The sequence below is a fragment of the Mesocricetus auratus genome, unplaced genomic scaffold, assembly GCF_017639785.1.
Source record: "Mesocricetus auratus isolate SY011 unplaced genomic scaffold, BCM_Maur_2.0 Super-Scaffold_100015, whole genome shotgun sequence".
Classification (NCBI taxonomy): Eukaryota; Metazoa; Chordata; class Mammalia; order Rodentia; family Cricetidae; genus Mesocricetus; species Mesocricetus auratus.
This window is the reverse complement of record NW_024429198.1, coordinates 50,792,664-50,811,169: the sequence shown is the minus strand read 5'-3', so window position 1 is coordinate 50,811,169 and position 18,506 is coordinate 50,792,664. Positions and strand designations below refer to the sequence as shown.

General features: G+C 43.6%; 2 protein-coding genes across 3 annotated transcripts in view; one reads left to right on the top strand and one right to left on the bottom strand.

Moving 5' to 3' along the window:
• B4galt6 (beta-1,4-galactosyltransferase 6) overlaps window positions 1-3,724 on the top strand; it is a 67,483-nt gene extending 63,759 nt beyond the window's left edge. For both annotated transcript variants that reach the window (XM_040757875.1, XM_040757874.1), the window contains one exon: window positions 69-3,724. In XM_040757875.1, coding sequence (XP_040613809.1) covers window positions 69-216 — 148 coding nt within the window. In that variant the 3' untranslated portion in view covers window positions 217-3,724. The remainder of the gene's footprint in view (window positions 1-68) is intronic.
• A 6,249-nt stretch (window positions 3,725-9,973) lies between these two features.
• Ttr (transthyretin) lies at window positions 9,974-17,483 on the bottom strand. The gene is made up of 4 exons (XM_005065349.4): window positions 17,328-17,483; window positions 16,239-16,369; window positions 13,375-13,510; window positions 9,974-10,225 (listed from the first exon to the last, which is right to left on the bottom strand). The coding sequence occupies exons 1-4, from the start codon at window positions 17,394-17,396 to the stop codon at window positions 10,118-10,120; spliced, it is 444 nt and encodes a 147-aa protein (XP_005065406.1). The 5' UTR covers window positions 17,397-17,483; the 3' UTR covers window positions 9,974-10,117.
• Between the last annotated feature and the right edge of the window lie 1,023 nt (window positions 17,484-18,506).

The window sequence follows — 18,506 nt, the reverse complement described above, 5'->3', positions numbered from 1 at the left end:
TGTAGAAACGAAGACAAATGTAGACAATACATGTCTATATTCATATCTAGTTTACTGCCTTTTTTTAGGTATAAATTACTAAGGTATTCCAAGGAGCGTCAGTACATCGATGGATTGAACAATTTATTATATACGCCCAAAATACTGGTTGATAGGTTGTATACAAACATATCTGTAAACCTCATGCCAGAGTTAGCTCCAATTGAAGACTATTAAAAGAAGTATCTCGTGGTGGGATGGACCACAGTGCTGGATCGCGAACTTGGCTTGGAGTACACTCTCCATGGAGGTTAGAGAGCGACATGTCTCAGTGTCCCAGTCTGTGAAAAGAGCCAGCAGTCTTTATGTTTACAGCTCGGGACTCCATACCATCACACTCCCCTCTCCTCCCTGCTTTGGGGCAGCCTCCATGGCAAGCGTTGTAAGAGACCTGAACCCATGGCTTGGGATTGGAAGTAAAGAGAGCTCCCTACAAAGAGAAGATTTTTATACTGAAATCTATAATTTAATTCAAGAGAATGCTTTTATTTCCGTTCAAAACATATTTTGTACATATGTGATGTAAATTAAATGTGTTCAAATTGTTGAAAAATAAGATGTCACAATTTTGCATGTAATTGGTTATGCCTTCGTTGGACTTTTATAGACTTTTTTTTTATTTGCATGGGGGAAAAAACTATGTAAATCTCTGTCTTGAAACAAAGATTAAGCCTTGTATGGACTGAAGGGAGTGTCAGCGATGAACAGACGCTACAATAACTGTTGTACTGGCGTTCAGCTTTAGACCTTCAACCCCATGTGGGAGAAGGCTCAGCCCTCTGAGGGCTTGGGAGGAAAGAGCTTTTCTCCCTGCCAGAATGACCTGGTTTTGTTTTGGTTTGGTTTGGTTTGGTTCTGTTTTTCCTTGCTTGCAATATCATCAGATTTTGCCAAGTCAACAGCCATATTGTTTATGCATACTGCATGAGTATTACCAAGAAAACCTTCAAAGTTGTGAAGTGATATGCTCTACAGGACCTCTTCACATTAAATGTCTCTATGTACCTCCGACGTAAGTGTCAGGGATCTTGTGCCTCAAAAAAAAAGTTCCCAAGGTCGTGTTTATATACTGTATTCTTTTTTCAGTTTCATAATGAATAGCATTATAATTTCCAATTAAGAAGAACCAAAATAAAGTGTCTTCTTTTGAAAACATTTTTTAAAGAATGAACTTATGGAAAATGCAGTAGTGCTTATACAGATGGATTACACTATTAGATGAGAAATTAGATGCTCTATTTTTATGAAGATAAATGCTTAGATTAAAGTAAACTCCAACTTTAATTCTCAGATGTACACAATTCCCTTAGACATCAGCCAGTCATTCAAAATACCTTCTTTTCACCTTCAAGAAATCTCTGGTGTTAAATTTTCTCACTAAAAATGTAATTTAGTAAGCCCCCTCTCCTTTCTGTAGTGTTGAGGATTGAACCTAGGGCCTTTGGACTTAAAGTCAGTTAATTGAATGTGGATACTGTAACGTCTGAAATACATCTCACTACCTAATGGCAAGTCCACTCGTCCTCAGTTTGGATGTGGTTTTCCACGTCAAAACAACAAAACCCAATCACTGTCTTACTCTAGAATTATCATTTACAAAGATTCTTCGAAAGTATCTCATATGTTAGATCTTATTTCCCATACTTTCACAAATTCGGAACAGAACACCGTCTGTCTGTAAAGTGAGCCTTCCCCAAGAGTGAAGAGGAGAGAATTCTGGGTGTGAGAAAGTTTGCTTCCCTTATCTATCTAGTGTTGAGAGCTTACTTGCAGTTGTCATCTTCTGTCATAGTTTTGGTAATGCCAATGGCCACAAACCAAATCATAGAGTAACTAAAATCCTTACTCTTATCTGCCATGAAACCAATCTTTCCATGTTTATTTCTTAGAAGTCATTCTAAAAAAGTTACCTTCTAATTTTTTTGCTACTCAAAAGAGTGAAAAATCAGAACTTTTGCAGATGAAGATATTTGTATGTTATCCACCTATTTTCTGTCTCTTGTGGCTAATGTATTGATAATTTGATGGAAGGACAGCGGAATGTAATGTTACTGTTGCTGATGGCTTCTGAAACAGGGATATAGGTGGGTGATGATCCCAGAGCTGGTCCCTCCTCACAGTGGTGGGGAAATTGACACCCTGCTGAATCTTATGCAGGAAATACATTTTGTAACATGGGGCTGTCTACATTGGGGGATGCCTTTTCACATGGATACATAGCTCACTGTTTCAGGAAAATTCAGGACCCCAGGTAATCCGCCTTACTCTCTTGGGTTAAATCTGGCATTAATATGGCATCAGGAATGGGATGTAAATATTTTTGCTGTATTTTGGTGTTGAATCTGGAATGTCAACCTGTAAGAACCACCTCACTACTTTGTTTTCTATTTTGCCTTTTAAATTCAGACACAGAATTATTTTCAGTTATGAACAGTGACCTATATATGTTCCCATGTATGACAGTTTTCCCCAGTTATCATGGTCCTATGACAATAAATCTCTTCCTTACATATTAGCAGAAACAGACAGTCTGGTTTAAGTACCCAGTGGTTTTACATCAAGGGTCTACTCTCTGTCGGCTGCCTTTCTAACTGTGGCTGCTTAAAAGTGTTGTGGAGTGTTTCTTCTCCCCTAAACAAGTCAAATGAAGAAAGTTGAAACTTCTCCGAAATAGGGAAGGCACTTTCTGATAACTTATCTGTCAGTTGTCTTAGTCACAAATCCAGTGTGGACACAGAGATGCTGGGAGGTCCTCATGGCCCTGGGGACATCATATGATGCCTTTGAACTAGAGAAAGAAATCATGACTGATGGGCTGCTTATCAAAGAAAGGGAGAAAGTACACCCATTCGTTGTAGCATTCTTTCTGGTTCTTAGTGAAGATGTTGTTTAATTCTTTGCCAAAACTAGGGTTTGAATAGGTAATTTTTTCCTTTTTTATAAAAGTATTACCTGTTGTAGACCTTTGAGATGGCTCACGGGGTAAAGGTGCCTGCACCAAGTCCAGCAACCTGAGTTTGAACCCTGGGACCCACACTGTAGAAGAGAACCTACTCCTGCAAGTTGTTCTATGACTTCTATCTGTATACGCATACCGGTGTGTACATACACACTGGTGCACTCACACACAAATGCACACACAGGTACACACATGTGCATACAAGAGCACACAAAAGTAGATCAAAAGGTAATTAAAATTAAATTTATATTTTATGAAATGGTTTTCACCAAGAAAATCTTATTTATAAAAGTTAAGTAAAAAATTATCTATTAAAAAGCTACATTCCTGTCCCAGCCAAGGTACTGATAACCATCTTAGAACAAAATGGAAGCAAAGCCAATACAGATTCTCCCTTTGGAGACTCTGAGATTCAAAGCAGACATTAAGTCATATTTGGCCTTGTCCTGTTCCTTTATATACCTGTCAGATAAATAGCACTGGAGATTTCTTGCCTTGGGTTTGCAGATTTGTCATTTGAGAAGCAAACTGTCACAGTGTTGTTTTTCAGGAGGTGGAAGTGTACTTAAGATTATTTATTACAATATGAAATACTTCTATGTAAGTGCATTGATGTAAATGCTAGTGATTCCTTGCGGTCTTTTTTTTTTGGTCCTGTTTTGCTTCTCATGGAAATGTTTGTACTTTTTTTATCATTGTCTTTTATGAAATATAATGTTCTAAAGACTTTGTGTGATGATGTCATTGTTTTCTCTCAGGATGTCTTTGGGATGTCTTTTGTTGGTCCCCTCAGTTTTGGGTGCACTACGGATGACTTAGTTGATGTTGAGGGTGCACTGTAAAGATATGGAACTCAAAGCTTAAATGCCCTTACTTAGTGCTCATTGTAACCCCCCAACCACACTATAATTTAATACTCGTCCATGTACTCGGTAACCCATAGTACCAAAAATTACCTAGCCTTGGTTGAGATGGGTCATGTGTTTTCCCCACAGATGTGAGGATCTGAGTTTGTCTCCAGAACATATGTAATGCCTGATGTAACATATCTCAAATTCCATGGTGAGATGGGAGATAGAGACAAGAGATTCCTGGAGGCTTATGAGCCAGCTGGCCTGATGTTTACAACAATGAGCAATAAAAAGGACCCTGAATTAAACACAGTAGAAGGCAAGGATGGATATTTGAGACCATCCTCTGGCTTCCACCTGCAGGGTCTTACATATCCCAGGTTGGCCTTGAACTCACTGTGTGGCTAAAACAGCTTAGAATGTGCTATGCTCCTGCATCCACCTCCCAAGTGCTGGGATTTGACTGGGGAGATGACCCAGGCAACGGCACACACTGCCCTTCCAGAGGTCTAGAGTTCAGTTGACACATACCATATAACAGGTGTGGACTAACATGCCCAGCCTTCAGACAGTCTTAAAATATATTTTGATGTCCTTGAGGTATATTATTAATGAAATCTTCAGTGTTTCAACTGGTGTTCCAGATGTTCTTGAAGGGGGAGGAGACACTCTCTGACCTTCAAAAAGTGTCTGTCTTCTGAATGTACAACTGATGTAGAGTGGGTAGATCTGAAGAGCACATGCCATCAATGAGGCTGCTCTTTGACCAGATGCGTGTTTCTGAGCATCACTGTTGAGGTGACCCTTCCAGTGGTAGACCACCTCCCAGCCATAAACGTGAACTCTGAAAGGGCAGTTGAAATGATTGCTCTTCTTCAGTAGACCTTGACAAATGGTAGTAAACTCTTGAGAGGGTTTGATTGACAAAGGTTTGAATTTGGGGATCACCTGTCATTAGCTAGCAAACAGTAAGCTTTTAAAGTTGGGTGGTTCTTGGTTTCATGAGCCACTGGAGGGTTGTGGGGATTATTCAGTAAACTAACACTTGGAACATGCCTGACATGCTCAACAAGAACTTCATTTGTCTGAAGCTAGCTTCTGGTTTTATGTTTAAAAAAAAACTTTTCTTCCATGCCAATGGCCCCGAGTTATGTTTAAGAAATATTTGGCAGGGTGTTCTTTTATTCTCAGAAATGTTGACAGTGGTTATGCATAATTATGCCAACAATTAGTAAAACTGGCAAAGGCCCATGATCAACATGTGTAGTAATCATAGAAGAAATGTGGCAAGTAACAGGTACATTCAGTTATCTGATCACCAGCTAATGTAAAAGGGCCATGTAAGAAGAAAGAGAAAGACCATCTTACATCGTAACCATGTCAAGTGAATATCATTGCATCACACGCGCGCACACACACACACACACACACACACACACACGCACACACACACACTTATGGTGAGAAGGCAAAATGTTCATGAGTTCTTTTTGTGGTGATCCCTCTCACACCTGGCCTCAATGTTTTCCTTATTTTAATGTGTTTTGAATATTTTGTAGGATCACAGGGCCAGCTTGCAAAATGGTTAATGAGGAGAATATTACTTCACTTATTACATTCAGGTACATTTTAAACTTTCTCAATTTAATTCCTCTTTTGACTCACATCTGTTTGTCAGTAAGAGTAGGTTTGGGAGTGAAAGTAGATTCATTTTGCAGTTCCAAGAGAGGGTCCCAGGCAGAGGAGAGGGAAGACTCTGTGCTAGGCACGTGTCTTAATCAAAAGGTACCAGAAAAAGACTTCGTTGAAGGGATTTTGAGGATTTGTAGAAATCCATACATCCCAGGACTTAACCTACAAAATCCTTTCTAGAAGAGCATTTGTCACAAGATTTTCTCTCCACCCCCAGGGAAGATGTGAACAACATCCACTCCCTCCTCTAAAGGTTCTAACCACAAACCAAAGGACATTCTGCCTCAGTTTACCCTGGGAGCCAATGAGCTTATTAGGGTTACTTACAAAGCAGGGGGTGATGGGTTACTGACAGGAGCATGAGTGACCCCAGCAAAGCAGCCACACTGGCAAATCTCCACCCGACAAGGATGGTGGCCTCATTGTAACCCCATAGATGGGTCCCTTACACCTAGTTTTTCCCAACTTATACAAGAGCTATGGGCAATTAAGGAAGAATTGCATACAAATGAATGGAAAGACTGGGCAGATACTCAGGTTAGGGGTTCTGGGACCCACCCACCCTCCTAGGAGGGAATGTTAACAGTCTTGTCACTGTCACGTTGCTCTCTGGAGAGTGTAGGCACAGCCTATCTCAAGAAGATGGTGGCAGTTTGGCTCAGAGGATAATACGTCAACCCAGGTTATAACTTTAGACTTGAAGTTCAAGGAAATTCAGCAATTTAAAAGTTTCTACCCATCCATGAGTGTGCGCACATGCTGTGTACAATGTGAAGGGTTTCAATGCTTCTAAGCAAAAAAACACAACAACAGGGCATTGTCTGTACAGAGAATTTTTATAAGGAAATAAAAACTATCCAAAGGACTATTAGGAAAAACGGGAGGAAATAAGTAATTATTTGTTAATAATGAGTTTTTAGTAGCTACTAATCTAAAAGATTCTTTTAAAAGTCATTACTAGAAGTGGATGTAATTTCACTCTATGCCCTGAAGCTAAAGCATTGTAATTACAATCCCACTGAGGAACAAATTGAACAGGAATCGTGGAAACAGGGAGGACACTTTCAAGCCGTTCAATTCACTTCCTTTACTTTTTATTAGATAAGAAATAGAAAATCCCCTTCCTCCCCTTCCTCCCCTCCCTTCCATTCTTTGTCTTGTTATATAACCCAGGCTGGACTGGAACTCACAGTGCTCCTGTCTTCCCCACACCTGCTCAACATCAACAGAGTTGCTGTCTGCCCACTGGGCAGTGACACCAGGCTTTCAGCGCCTGATGCAGCCCCTCAGACTTCAGAAGGTCCTGATTAGTCACCACTCTCCTTACCTTCACCGGCTTCCCCATTGCCCTGGATTCTTACTTTCTTACCAAATTTCTCCAGACTCCTTTCCTCAGTAGGACATGCCCCCGGTTCTAGCAGCCAAAGTGCCACCTTTCTGTGTATATTGTCAATCTCTGTCTCAAGTCCTTGGCACTTCACTGTTTAACCTTTTCATTGCTGGGTTTTGTGTTTACTTGCTTAGTTGCTCCTTGTAGCTTCTAAGGATCAGCAATTTGCCTATCTCCATGAGGTCCTCAGTCCCCAGGAGAACAGAACACGGCTTTCTATTTTGCTACCCTAAGATTTAAAATATTTTTTGTGACAATGATGACTGGCCTTCCAGATGGCCTATCTTCTCATCTTCCGGCCTTTCTTCCACTTTCCCAGCCCCGTGCCCACCCCTAAGTATGTGTGTGTATTGTGTACACAGGTGTATACATGCATATGTCTTCATATGTGTCAGAGGTCTGTGACGAGTGTCTTCCTCTCTCACTAGCCCCTTATTTTTTGAGACAGGCTCTCTCCAGGAAGAGAAGCTCATGGATTTGACAAGACTGACTAGCTAAGGAGTTCCTGGCATTCTGCTGTCTCCACCTCTCCAACATCAGGATTATAGGCATACATTGCTGCTTTTTATGTGAAGTCTTGGCGTCCAGTCTCGGGTCCTTACGATTGCATAGCGAGAACCTTACTAGTTGAGCGCTCTCCTTCCTTTCCTTTTTCTATAGCAATTCCATCTGAGTTCTTCTGTTGAACTCCCTACTCGCTGGGTGGGTTCCAATGACCTCGGTGGGACTCTGGCCCAAGCAGTGTCCAGGCTCCACTCTCTGGGCTCCCTTTTCACGGTTCTTCTCTATTTAGTCAGGCTCGGGGCAGCAGAAGGACCCTGTTTTTGAAGACCCTGGCTCAAAACCTTTCCATGGCCTGTTGTTGTCCTTTTGAAAGAAGAAACTCCTACTCTTTTGTCCTGGCTCTAGTCAGAAGGACATTTTCCATAGGTAGTTTCTACACATATTTTAAGTACTTGAAGTCACTCTAGGAATGTAGAAACTGACTCTGGTACATAAAAACAGGTTACTCAGAAGAGGTAAAGATTTCTCATGCTTCCGTGGTACCAACTCTTCCAGGTGTATGTTGGAGAGAGAACCAAACTGATCGGTCACAAGAACCAATTCTTTCATTCATTCGTTTGTTCATTAATTCATCCCACATATTTGGAAGGGATGCTACTCCGTGATGCTCAAGCAGTTATTACACCTATGTGGAAGGTGTTATTTTCCAGAGATTGGGAAACATATCTAATGTGCTTTCCAAATGTACTTTCCTGAGAAAGTGAACTGTGTGTCCTTCAACCCAGCACAAGTTCCCATGCACACAGCTGTTCTGGGTTCACCTCCTAGTCTCAGCCTTGGCCTTCTCTCCCATCATTCCTTGCACCCATGTCTATAATCTCCAGCAACAGCAAGCGATTGACTGCGGACCCTGGGCCAGGGAGCTCATACCTAGGTTTTATTTAAGGAAGCCTGTATACAACCCATCTCCTTGCACGCAGAGGTTCCGGAATGGACCTTCAGTATTTCCTTGGGTTTGCCAAAGACAAATTACCATCTGCTTTGGCTTAAAATTAGCTGGGACAGCTCCAACCAGAGAGGATGGAGACCTGGGGAAACAGAATTGATTCTAAGCTTATTTCCATTTTGAAAGGCAGGCAGGAAAACTAATGGAGTTTAGGGAGGCGTGTGTTCTCTGAACTGTGAAGTAAAGGAAGGAATTGCCTGTTAGATGAAGGTGTGGGGAGACATAATTTTGGTGGATAAAATACTGCTTGAGGCCACAATGCCCTTGGTCTTCTTGCTTGACAGGTGCTATCATATGTTGCAGGTAGGACTTGAATATTTATGACTTTTTTTTTTAGAGAGAGATGCCCCTACCCCTTTAGAGTTTAAAAACTGGTCTAATTACATTAAAATCTGTGGTTAAAATTGAATTTATTTTCTTTGATGACAAATCTGGTTGTGGTTTTGTTTGTTTGTTTGTTTGCTTGGTTTTTTTTGCCTATATTACTGTGTCCATCCCTTGGCATGTATGTTACACAAGGGCTTGGGATAGACGGCATTGTTGTTGTCAGACAGCTTCTCACTGTGTTGTCCTGGATGGCCTAGAACACACTTGCTTGAGCAGACTGGTTTCAACTCACAGAAATTCTCCTGCCTCCTCCTGTCTCCTGAGAGCTGGGTTCTGTTTCTTACCTGATTGCCAGGTAGACGTGGTCTAATGTGGGTTAGAGGGGCTGAGTTACTACGGGTTTGTCCCTTTGGTACTTACTATCCTCTAAAAATGTTTCAGTGGTTAATTTTGTTTTCTCCAGTTTCACACAGGTACACAATGTGATCTGATGCTCTCTTCCCTGCCCTCTCTCATCTCCCCACCCCTGTCAAAGCTCCCCACACTGCCACCAGCCCTCTTCCCAGATTCATGACTTTTGGTTTGGTTTTGTTTATTCCCCTTGGCTTAATGTCCATTGGAGCCTGTGGGGATACATGATTGAAGACATGACTCCCCTCTCTCCGAATCTGTCAGTAGTAAATAGTTCACCAGCAAGGGGTAGAACCCTGAACCCCACCTCCGTCATGCCTGACTCCTGATAGACCCATTCTTGTGCACAGGAACTGTGACAGACCCCAAATGAATAGAGCACTTAACAAAAATGCCTGAAGAACTAGTCCTTTAGAGTTTGTCTGTCTGCTCACTAAAGCTCATGGAAAAGGAAAACAGTTTATTTTCCATCTTTTGGCTTGCTTTTCAGCGTTGGGATAGAACCCAGGGCTTTGAGTGCTCTGGAAACATACTGCGTGTCTCCAGACCTCCAGACTGTGTGCTCTTAATGTCTGCAGCCCATCCCTCACATGTGAGTGCCTCCTGATCTGTTTCCACGGGCAACCATGAGCTCCCCATGATGAACAGGGTCCCTTTAAACCATGAGTCAAAAAGATCTTTCCTTCCTTAAAAAAAAGTTCTGGTCAAAAATTTTCTAGAATTCTTTCATAACTCTATATGATTCGGGGTTCAGGGACAGTGGGGGAAAATGAGGGAATAAAAAAGAAACAAAGTTTGAATGAAATGACAAGTGGTTTATTTAATAGGACTGTTTGAGGGCATCTTTCCAAGTTGCTAACACAGTTTATCAAACAAGAACACTGTTTCAGTGCAAATGGGCTGCTACTGCTTGACAAGATCCTCCTGGGCCAGGTACCTCACTCCTTGGGGTTGCTGACAACGGCAGTGGTGCTGTAGGAGTAAGGGCTGAGCAGGGCCGCGATGGTGTAGTGGCGATGGCCAGAGTCGTTGGCTGTGAAAACCACCTGGATGAAGGAGAGAGAGTTGCTTCAAACGGAGCCCAGAGGCAGGAGCCATAGCCAATGCATTTCCTGGAAGTTAAATGCTGAATTGATAATACTCATTTTATTATCTGGTTTTGAGGGGGGATGAATAATTGGAAGAAAATCAAATATGGTGCCTTGTTGTGTCTTGGGAGCCTTGTACAACTCCTGGAGAATTGCACGGGGCCTTTCTGTGTAAGGTTATGACCAGTCCTGGCCAGACTCAGCTGAGACAGAGTCAGAGGGCTAATGAGAGATTTTGTCCCAAAGTTTATGTGTGTGGCAGAGTATAGACAGGGTTCCTGAGAATGACATCTGAGGTTGTCCTGCAGCTTCAACATGCACACACACACACACACACACACACACACACACACACACGCATGTGTATCCCCCCGACACACATATGCACAGGAACATGCATAAAGCATCCACAAAGCAGAAAGACCTAGCAGTTTCAAAGAACATTTCCTAATTTTCCTTAGCGTGTGTGATGGGATCCTCTGGGGCCCTGGCTGGGAGGCAATGGCCAGCACTGAAAGACTGTAGCTCTTTAGGGGAGTTCATCAGAGGAGGAGACAGGCAAGAAGACCTCAGCAGCAAGCACTGTGCACCTGCCTGCACTGGAGGGGGGAGGGACTCACAGCCCACTTGTCACAATCCCCGGCTCCAGTGTGCCAAGCCGTCTCCTGATCCACTGAGGCGCTCACATCAACCAGCGGTGTGAGCGTGGATGTGTGGTGTTACCTCTGCATCCCTAGCATTTTGCTCAAGGCAGTTTTTCGTGTTTGAAACATTTGTTGACTGGGAGAACGATTTGGTTGATAGAGTGATTGCTTGACATCATTGAGCTCTGGGTTCAGAGCTCCAGCACAGAGTGACACAGACATCCCTGCTATCCTAGCAGTTGGGGGGTAGAGATAGAAAGACTAGCAGTTCAAAGTCATCCTCAGCTATGTAGCTAGTTTGAGGCCAGTCTGGCCTGAAAGAGACCTTGTCTCAAAAAAACCAAGACAAAATAAAAATGTTTGTTGATTGAATTCTGCAAGGATACCAAGTATCCAAACAGGAGTAACATGTTATGGGTGAACCTTACAAGTAGTCCCAGCGGTCTGAGACCTGGAGCAGACAAGGGTGTAAGGGCAACTAATCTGTTGGGGCCATATTATTTTGGGAATCTAGTCCACGCTGCCATGAGTTCAGGAGAGCCCAGATTTTCTATTGTCTTTTAGATGTCAGCCAATAGCTGCTGGATATCCTGGCCTCAGTGGAGAATGGCTCTTATTCTAAATAACAATAGACCGGGGAAAGACGAGTCTACACCCACCCTGAAGGCTAGTGAGACTGCTGGGGAGAAGGTTCCCGAAGGCTTGAGTACGTGCTGCAAAGGTGTGTCTTTAGGATTAAGGGGAAAATTGCTATCAGCCCTTTATACATGATATCTTCTGCCATTGCCCCCACCTTTGGATGGTTACTTAAGGTGATGAATCAATAAACTGGGAGCATTCAGTACTGACGGGCCCTGCCCTCCTGTAATGATCAGATGTCTGTCTTTTCTTTAACGTCATTGGATAGCTAGCCTTTCCTCATCCACACTCCCCCACTCAGGGTTGTTCAGCTGGTTCCGATCGCAGCCCCAAAGACGTCAGTCCGTGATGCTAATCCAGTGAGCAGAGCCAGTGGCCTGTGCTGCAGGCTAACCCTGCACATTGCCCCATCCTGCTAGAGTGTTGGTGACCAGTGAGTAGTAGTTAGATTACATCTCGGTAGAAGGAAGACTTTTGGCAACTGTGAACCCCAAGAATCCAACAGGTCCCTCTGGTTTGTCTGGTAACAGAGTCTGCTGAAAAAACTTAAGGACTCATCCATGGCCAGGCCACAGAGAATGGTTCCCTGTCACACTTCACATTTTGTCAACTCGACACCAACTAGAATAACCTGGGAAGAGGGTCCCTCCGTTGAGGAATTACCTCCATCAGATTGGCCTGTAGGCTAGTCTGTGGAGCATTTATTTTGATTAATGACTGATGTAGGAGGGCCCAGCCTGCTGTGGGCAGTGGGCACACAGACCTGGGCTGTATAAGAAACCACACCAGGAAGCAGGTTTCCTCTCTAGTCTCCGCTTCAGTCCCTACTTCCGGGTTCCTCCCTGCTTCGCTCCACAATGGACTGCAAACTGTAAGATGAAACAAACCCTTCCCTCCCCAAGTCGCTTTCAGTGCTGGGATTCATCATAGCAACAGACAGCAAAACCAGGTCACACGCAGAGCTATTTTTGATGGAATTCATTATCTCCAGTTCTGACCAAGAGGCCTGGATTCTATTTCCGTGACAGCCACCTGTGTGAAGTGACAGAGGAGCCAGGGAGACTGAGCCCAGTGAGAAACGAAGGTCACTAACAGGCTTTTGCTCATTGGCTTTGTGTTTTGATTTAGCTCAGTTTCTTAGAGAAGTTGGCTGAGGCATGGAAGGCACATCAGCCAGCACAGAGCCCAACTGCAGCCTGGGCTCCCGCAGGTGTCCCTGCGCCTTCACTTTCTCACACGTGCTAGTCATGTGACCTTGACGAGGTACTTAACTTCCCTCAGCTTCTTCCTTGGTAAAGTGGACATAAGGCAAGGCTAGCCCTCCAAAGACTGGTCTAAGGATGTAACAGTTTTGATGCAGAAACCCCTTTGCCATGTGGTGTGTGCTTGGAGATTTAGCTCTTCAGCTGTTACAATTTTGAATGTGTTGTCATTCTGTGCATTGTCAGGAACTGTTTACCCAAACCTCTGGGACACTACATGCATTCTGAAATAAAGAAAATGCCAGAATTTAGAGAAACCACACAGGGAACCCTCTTTTTGGCTATAAAATGTCGGTGGTATCCGAAGGCTGCCTCACAGGCAAACATTAATATTCCTTCAACAGAGAAATGAATATTCATGTAAATGGAACTAGCTGACCATAAGTAGTGTGAGTGGGTCTGGGTCTTGTTGCTCAAAGAGTTTTTGACAAACTCCAAAGGTTAGCTTCTTTTTGGCCGTAGAATGGGAAAGGGGCCCTGATTTCTTTTCGTGCCCTAGAGCAAAGTACATTTCCTGACCCTGAGAACAAACAAACCTAAACTACTCCGTGTGTCCACTCACCTCTGCATATTCGTGGAACGGGGAAATGCCGAGGACCTTCCAGTAGGATTTGGTGTCCAGCTCTACTCTGTATACCCCTTCTACAAACTTCTCGTCTGTGGTGAGCCCATGCAGCTCTCCAGATTCAGCTGTCTTCCTGGAAGGCACAAGAGTCCGGGTGGAGTTAGGGGGAAAGAGGGGCTACCACACGCAGACATGTGTGTACACGTGGTTGTGATATATACACATGTGTGCGTATGTGTGTATGTATGTACATATATGTATTTGTGTATTTTCTCCAGCAACTGAATCAAGAGGGGAGAAATTCTTATGTTTGTGATAAAATGGCAAGGAATTCATAAAACTTTATGTACAACTTGTTGTAGAGTCTAGTCTGTCTTATGAGAATAAAATACAGTAAAATGCTTACCTTAAAGTCTTAATTTGGGCACATGGGGCCACCTATTATCTTAGTGCTCGGGGGATAGAGGCACGAGGATTGCGGCAGGTTTGAGGGCAATTTGCTTTACATAATGAGTTCTGGACCAAATAGGAATTGTCCATTAATTGGATTTTTGAAAAGAAAGAAAAGCCTTAAGACCCAGGGGTGTTGCTCAGTGGTAGAGTTCTGTCCTGACATTTGTATACCCTGGAATCAATACACACACACACACACACACACACACATTCAGAGTTAATGGCTTGATGAAAATTCATGACAGTCCCTGAAAGTTGCAGAGTGACAGGCTGGTGTCCTATGGCACAAGGGTACCTTCTGGAGGTAGTGCCGTTTGTCATAGTAGAGATCCTAATAAATAAAGAAGAGCTTAACCAACTTTCTCCTTTTATAAAGTTAATCTGCTTGGCAATTCTTTGCCAACAAGAATACCCAGCGGCTTCTGCGTCCACACAGGCACCAGTTCCTAATGGAAATGTCAGAAACTGCGCCTCACTTAATTACAACCAAGACAGATAAAGTGGCAGTTGTTTTTAGTGACTCTGGCCATGCCTGTCCCCATCTCTCCACCTCTCTTTTGGTGTGTGTACAAGAAAGAAGAATCACAAGAAAGTCTGACTATTTGGGCATCCATTGTACTGCAACTTAGGTTCCACTAAGTGTCATGCTGTGTTCGACACTTACATAATCACTATGAAATTAACAAGTAGAAACACAGTTAAAACCGCACCAAAGAAAAATGGTCTTCCCAATGATTGCTGACGAACATTAGTGGTTCTTGCTGCTCATTTAAAACTTAATATGAAGTCTTCACCCAGGAGACGTAAGTGCTTAGCCGTTCTGCTAGGTGCTAAGGGTGTCTTAGCTGCTTTTTCTTTTGGTTCCTTTGTTCAGGCTCATTAGTAATTTCTTTGAGATTCTTACTAATGTTAAAACAGAACAAAACAAAATATACACACACACACACACACACCAATTGTTACTTGGCCAGCACAGGCGGGAAGTCATTTTAACAAGCCCGTGGGTGATTATGAGATTGACCAGCCCCTGGGTTTTGCCTTGCAGATCTCTGCTGATGTGTTTCTTCTTAAGCATGTGGCTGCTAGCCTTGCAGAGAGCTGTTGAGTGTACATTCAAAAGTGCCTGCTTCTGGTTAACGTCAGTGAGCTCCAGGAGGGTGCTTCTCCAGTTTCTTTCCTTTCAATAATAAATCAGCACACATGTGCATCCTTCCTAAATCCCAAGACAAGGACTCAACTCTTGAGCATCGCCCATGGGTGCCAGGGAATCTCAAAACTCCTGAAATTGCACATGTGATTTTATACGTGTTGTGACATGCCTCATTATGGCCACGGAGTCTATAATTTATACACACACACACACACACACACACACACACCACAGTCTCACACACACTCACTCTCTGCATTCATGCATGTGTATTGTGCGATTGTGTGTATTGTTTTTTGTAGTGTGTATGTGTGTACGCGTCTGTCCCATCCATCTCAACTCCAAGCTGGATGTCTTCCTCAGTTTTTCTACACACTGTTTTCTGAGACAGGGTCTCTCACCACACGTGAACCTACCCATTCAGCGAGGCTGGTTGACCAGTGAACTCCAAGGTCATCCTGTTTCTAAGCCCTCATCACCAGACTGGTGTTGCGAGCATGTAGTACCATGCTGGGGTCTTACACAGAGTGTGTGGATTCACACTCAAGCTCCCAGTCTTTGGAGCAGATATTTCACTGACTGAGCCATCTCCTGTCCCTAGAGACTATAATGTCCACCACCTTCTTCAAGAGGCCTGTGATGGAAAAGGGGAAGGCCTCCTGAAGCAGAGGAATTACTGACTCTCCTTTTTCCTCCCTTCAGTCCTAGACTGTGGTCTGCTTCCTGGCCAGGCTCAGCTAAGCAGAGCAGGAGAACAGCTGTCTTAAGAAAGGTCTCTCTCCTGCTGGGTGGTGGTGGCTTACGCCTTTAATCCCAGCACTCGGGAGGCAGAGGCAGGAGGATCTCTGTGAGTTCGAGGCCAGCCTGGTCTACAGAGTGAGTTGCAGGACAGCCTCCAAAACAATACAGAGAGAGAAAAAAAAGAAAGGTCTCTCTGCCTGCACCTTTAACCCTGTAATGTTTCCTTTTATCTTATGTGTATGATATTTTGCCCATGTGTGCATCTGGACACCACAGGCATGGTGATCAGAAGAGGGTGCTGGTTCCCCCAGAAACTGGAGTTACAGATGGTTCTGAGCTGCCACTTTGGTGCTGGGAGCCAAACCTGTGTCCCCTACAAGAGCAGTAAGTGCTCTTAGCCACCAAGACATGTCTCTCAGCCCTAGAGCTGGTACTCGGTGTGTGCCAGTCTCCAAGTAGCAGAAGGCTGAATGGAAAGATAGACCCAGTCCCGTGGCAGGGTGCTCTGCACGCTTACCCGGAGGCGAATGGCTCCCAGGTCCCCTCAGCAGTCTTTTTGAACACTTGAACAGCCACGTCCACAGCAGGGCTGCCTCGGACAGCATCCAGGACTTTGACCATCAGAGGACACTTGGATTCTCCAGTGCCCTGGGCATAGAGAAGACAAGAGAGGCGTCAGTGAAACTGATTGGAGTGAGAGGCTTCTTCTTTCTGGTGTGTGGATCTGGAACAAAACCAAAAGCACATGCTGATCCCATTAGGATAACGCAGGTGTTGCCAATTAATGAGCTCCTTTACTCAGTGTCACACAGGCGGCACTGCTTCCTAAGCAAGAGCAGTCTCTGCCTCCAGACACACTGCCTGCACCAGGGATGCGCTTAATGAATTTGCAGAGGGAGAAACAGGTCCTCTGAGAGCCGCAGCTTGATTTGTTCACCTTTCCATCAGAGCGGAGCCCTGGGAAGGTGCATGGTACAAAAGGCCAGAATGGTCTTTTCCTTGAGAACATTTTAATCAGCTGTTGCTATAGCAATTCTCTCTAGTGGTAACATAACACCCATATGTTTCCTGACCCACTTAATTGTACGAATTCACTCTTCTGGAGGACTTCATCAGATACTAGAATAGAGTATTGCTCCCCCCAAATAATGATCAATAATACATTTTGATTAGCTAAAAGAATCAAAATATAACCTTACACAATAGGTATACTATATATAATGTCTACTCAATATGCTAAACAGATTTTATGAGAATTCAATGTTAATAGCCCCACTGATGATGGAGCTTGAACAAAGGACTTTCCACTGAACCACTAACCCACATATACAGGACTTTTGCATCTTTATTCCTATGTTCATTTCATATTTTTATTATCTAAGGACATCAAGATACTGCACATTACTGACTCACTGAACCAACGCAACAGGAGAAAGAGCCAAGGGTCTAAACTCCAGATCTTCTCTTTGGAGTTGAATGGGAAACAAAGTCTCTAGGCACCCTTGTCCTGATAACACCAGCTGGTTGCCAAAGCTGGAGGAAGCCGCCTCTCCTTTACCTAAGGTGCACCCACCATGTCTGGAAAGACTTCCACGGGATCACTTACCGCAGGGCTAGCCTCAGACATAAATGCCAGTCCAGCGAGGCAAAGGAGGAACAGATGAGGGGACGCCATCGTGCTAGGAGCCAAGGGACCTCTGTGAAGGCTGCTCCCAAGTGGAGGGGTTTTTATACCCCCTCTTTGCAAGCCAAGCTGCTGATCCCTGCCAATCTGACTCCAAACCTGCTGATTCTGATTATTGACTTAGTCAACAAAGGGAGAATAAGTAACCTACACAAATATGAACCTTGTCTGGTGAGATTAGAGCAACGGAACACTCTCCCTATGAAATAATCTTAACTGGTCATTTGACCAGCCAGATCCACACAACAAAGAGATCTAAACCAAAGGAAAACAACCTGCTATGCTGGATGAGTAGACTTGAATTCTTGGGAATTTTTTCTTTATTGATTTCTATGCATCTTTCCCAGTTCAGTTTGCATACATTTTTATCTTTGATTTTATGTGATAGACATGTTGTATTGATTTACTTCATACTGGTTAACATCTGACTTCACAGGTTTAGACACAGTACATTAGCAAATATCACTGCATTAGGCTATGAGTCAACATGGAAGACCCCTTGGCAGTTAAAAAGATTATCTGGTACTCAAACTAAGTCATTTGGAAGCTTTGCTTTTTTGTACCTGTGTGCATGTGTGACAATGTTTTTCCATTCTTAGATGAGGTTCATCCCAACCCCAAGAATAATGGTGAGTTTCAGATTGCTGTTTTTGAGACTAAAATACAGAAATCTTTACTGAGCCTCCTCACTGGGAATGAAGGAAACAAGACACTGGCTGGTTTTTGTCAGAACTGTAATTTCTGGAAGGAAGTAGAGATGGCTGTGAGAAGGAGATGCTGTGCCTGCAGACATCATCATCCTCACTGACAGGTCCAGAAATTCAGAGATTCCATGATTCGCTGTTGAGACACTGTGTGTGTGTGTGTGTGTGTGTGTGTGTGTGTGTGTGTGAGAGAGAGAGAGAGAGAGAGAGAGAGAGAGACAGAGACAGAGACAGAGACAGAAACAGGGAGACAGAGTAAATTAAGGCAGGATTTTATCCTTATAGGGACGATATGCAAGAGATATACAGAAGATGTGTGTCTTGGACATATGTCAAAGGTAAGTGTAGCTTGGAACACCTAGAATTGGAGAGAAATTTACACGGCTGATAGAACCAG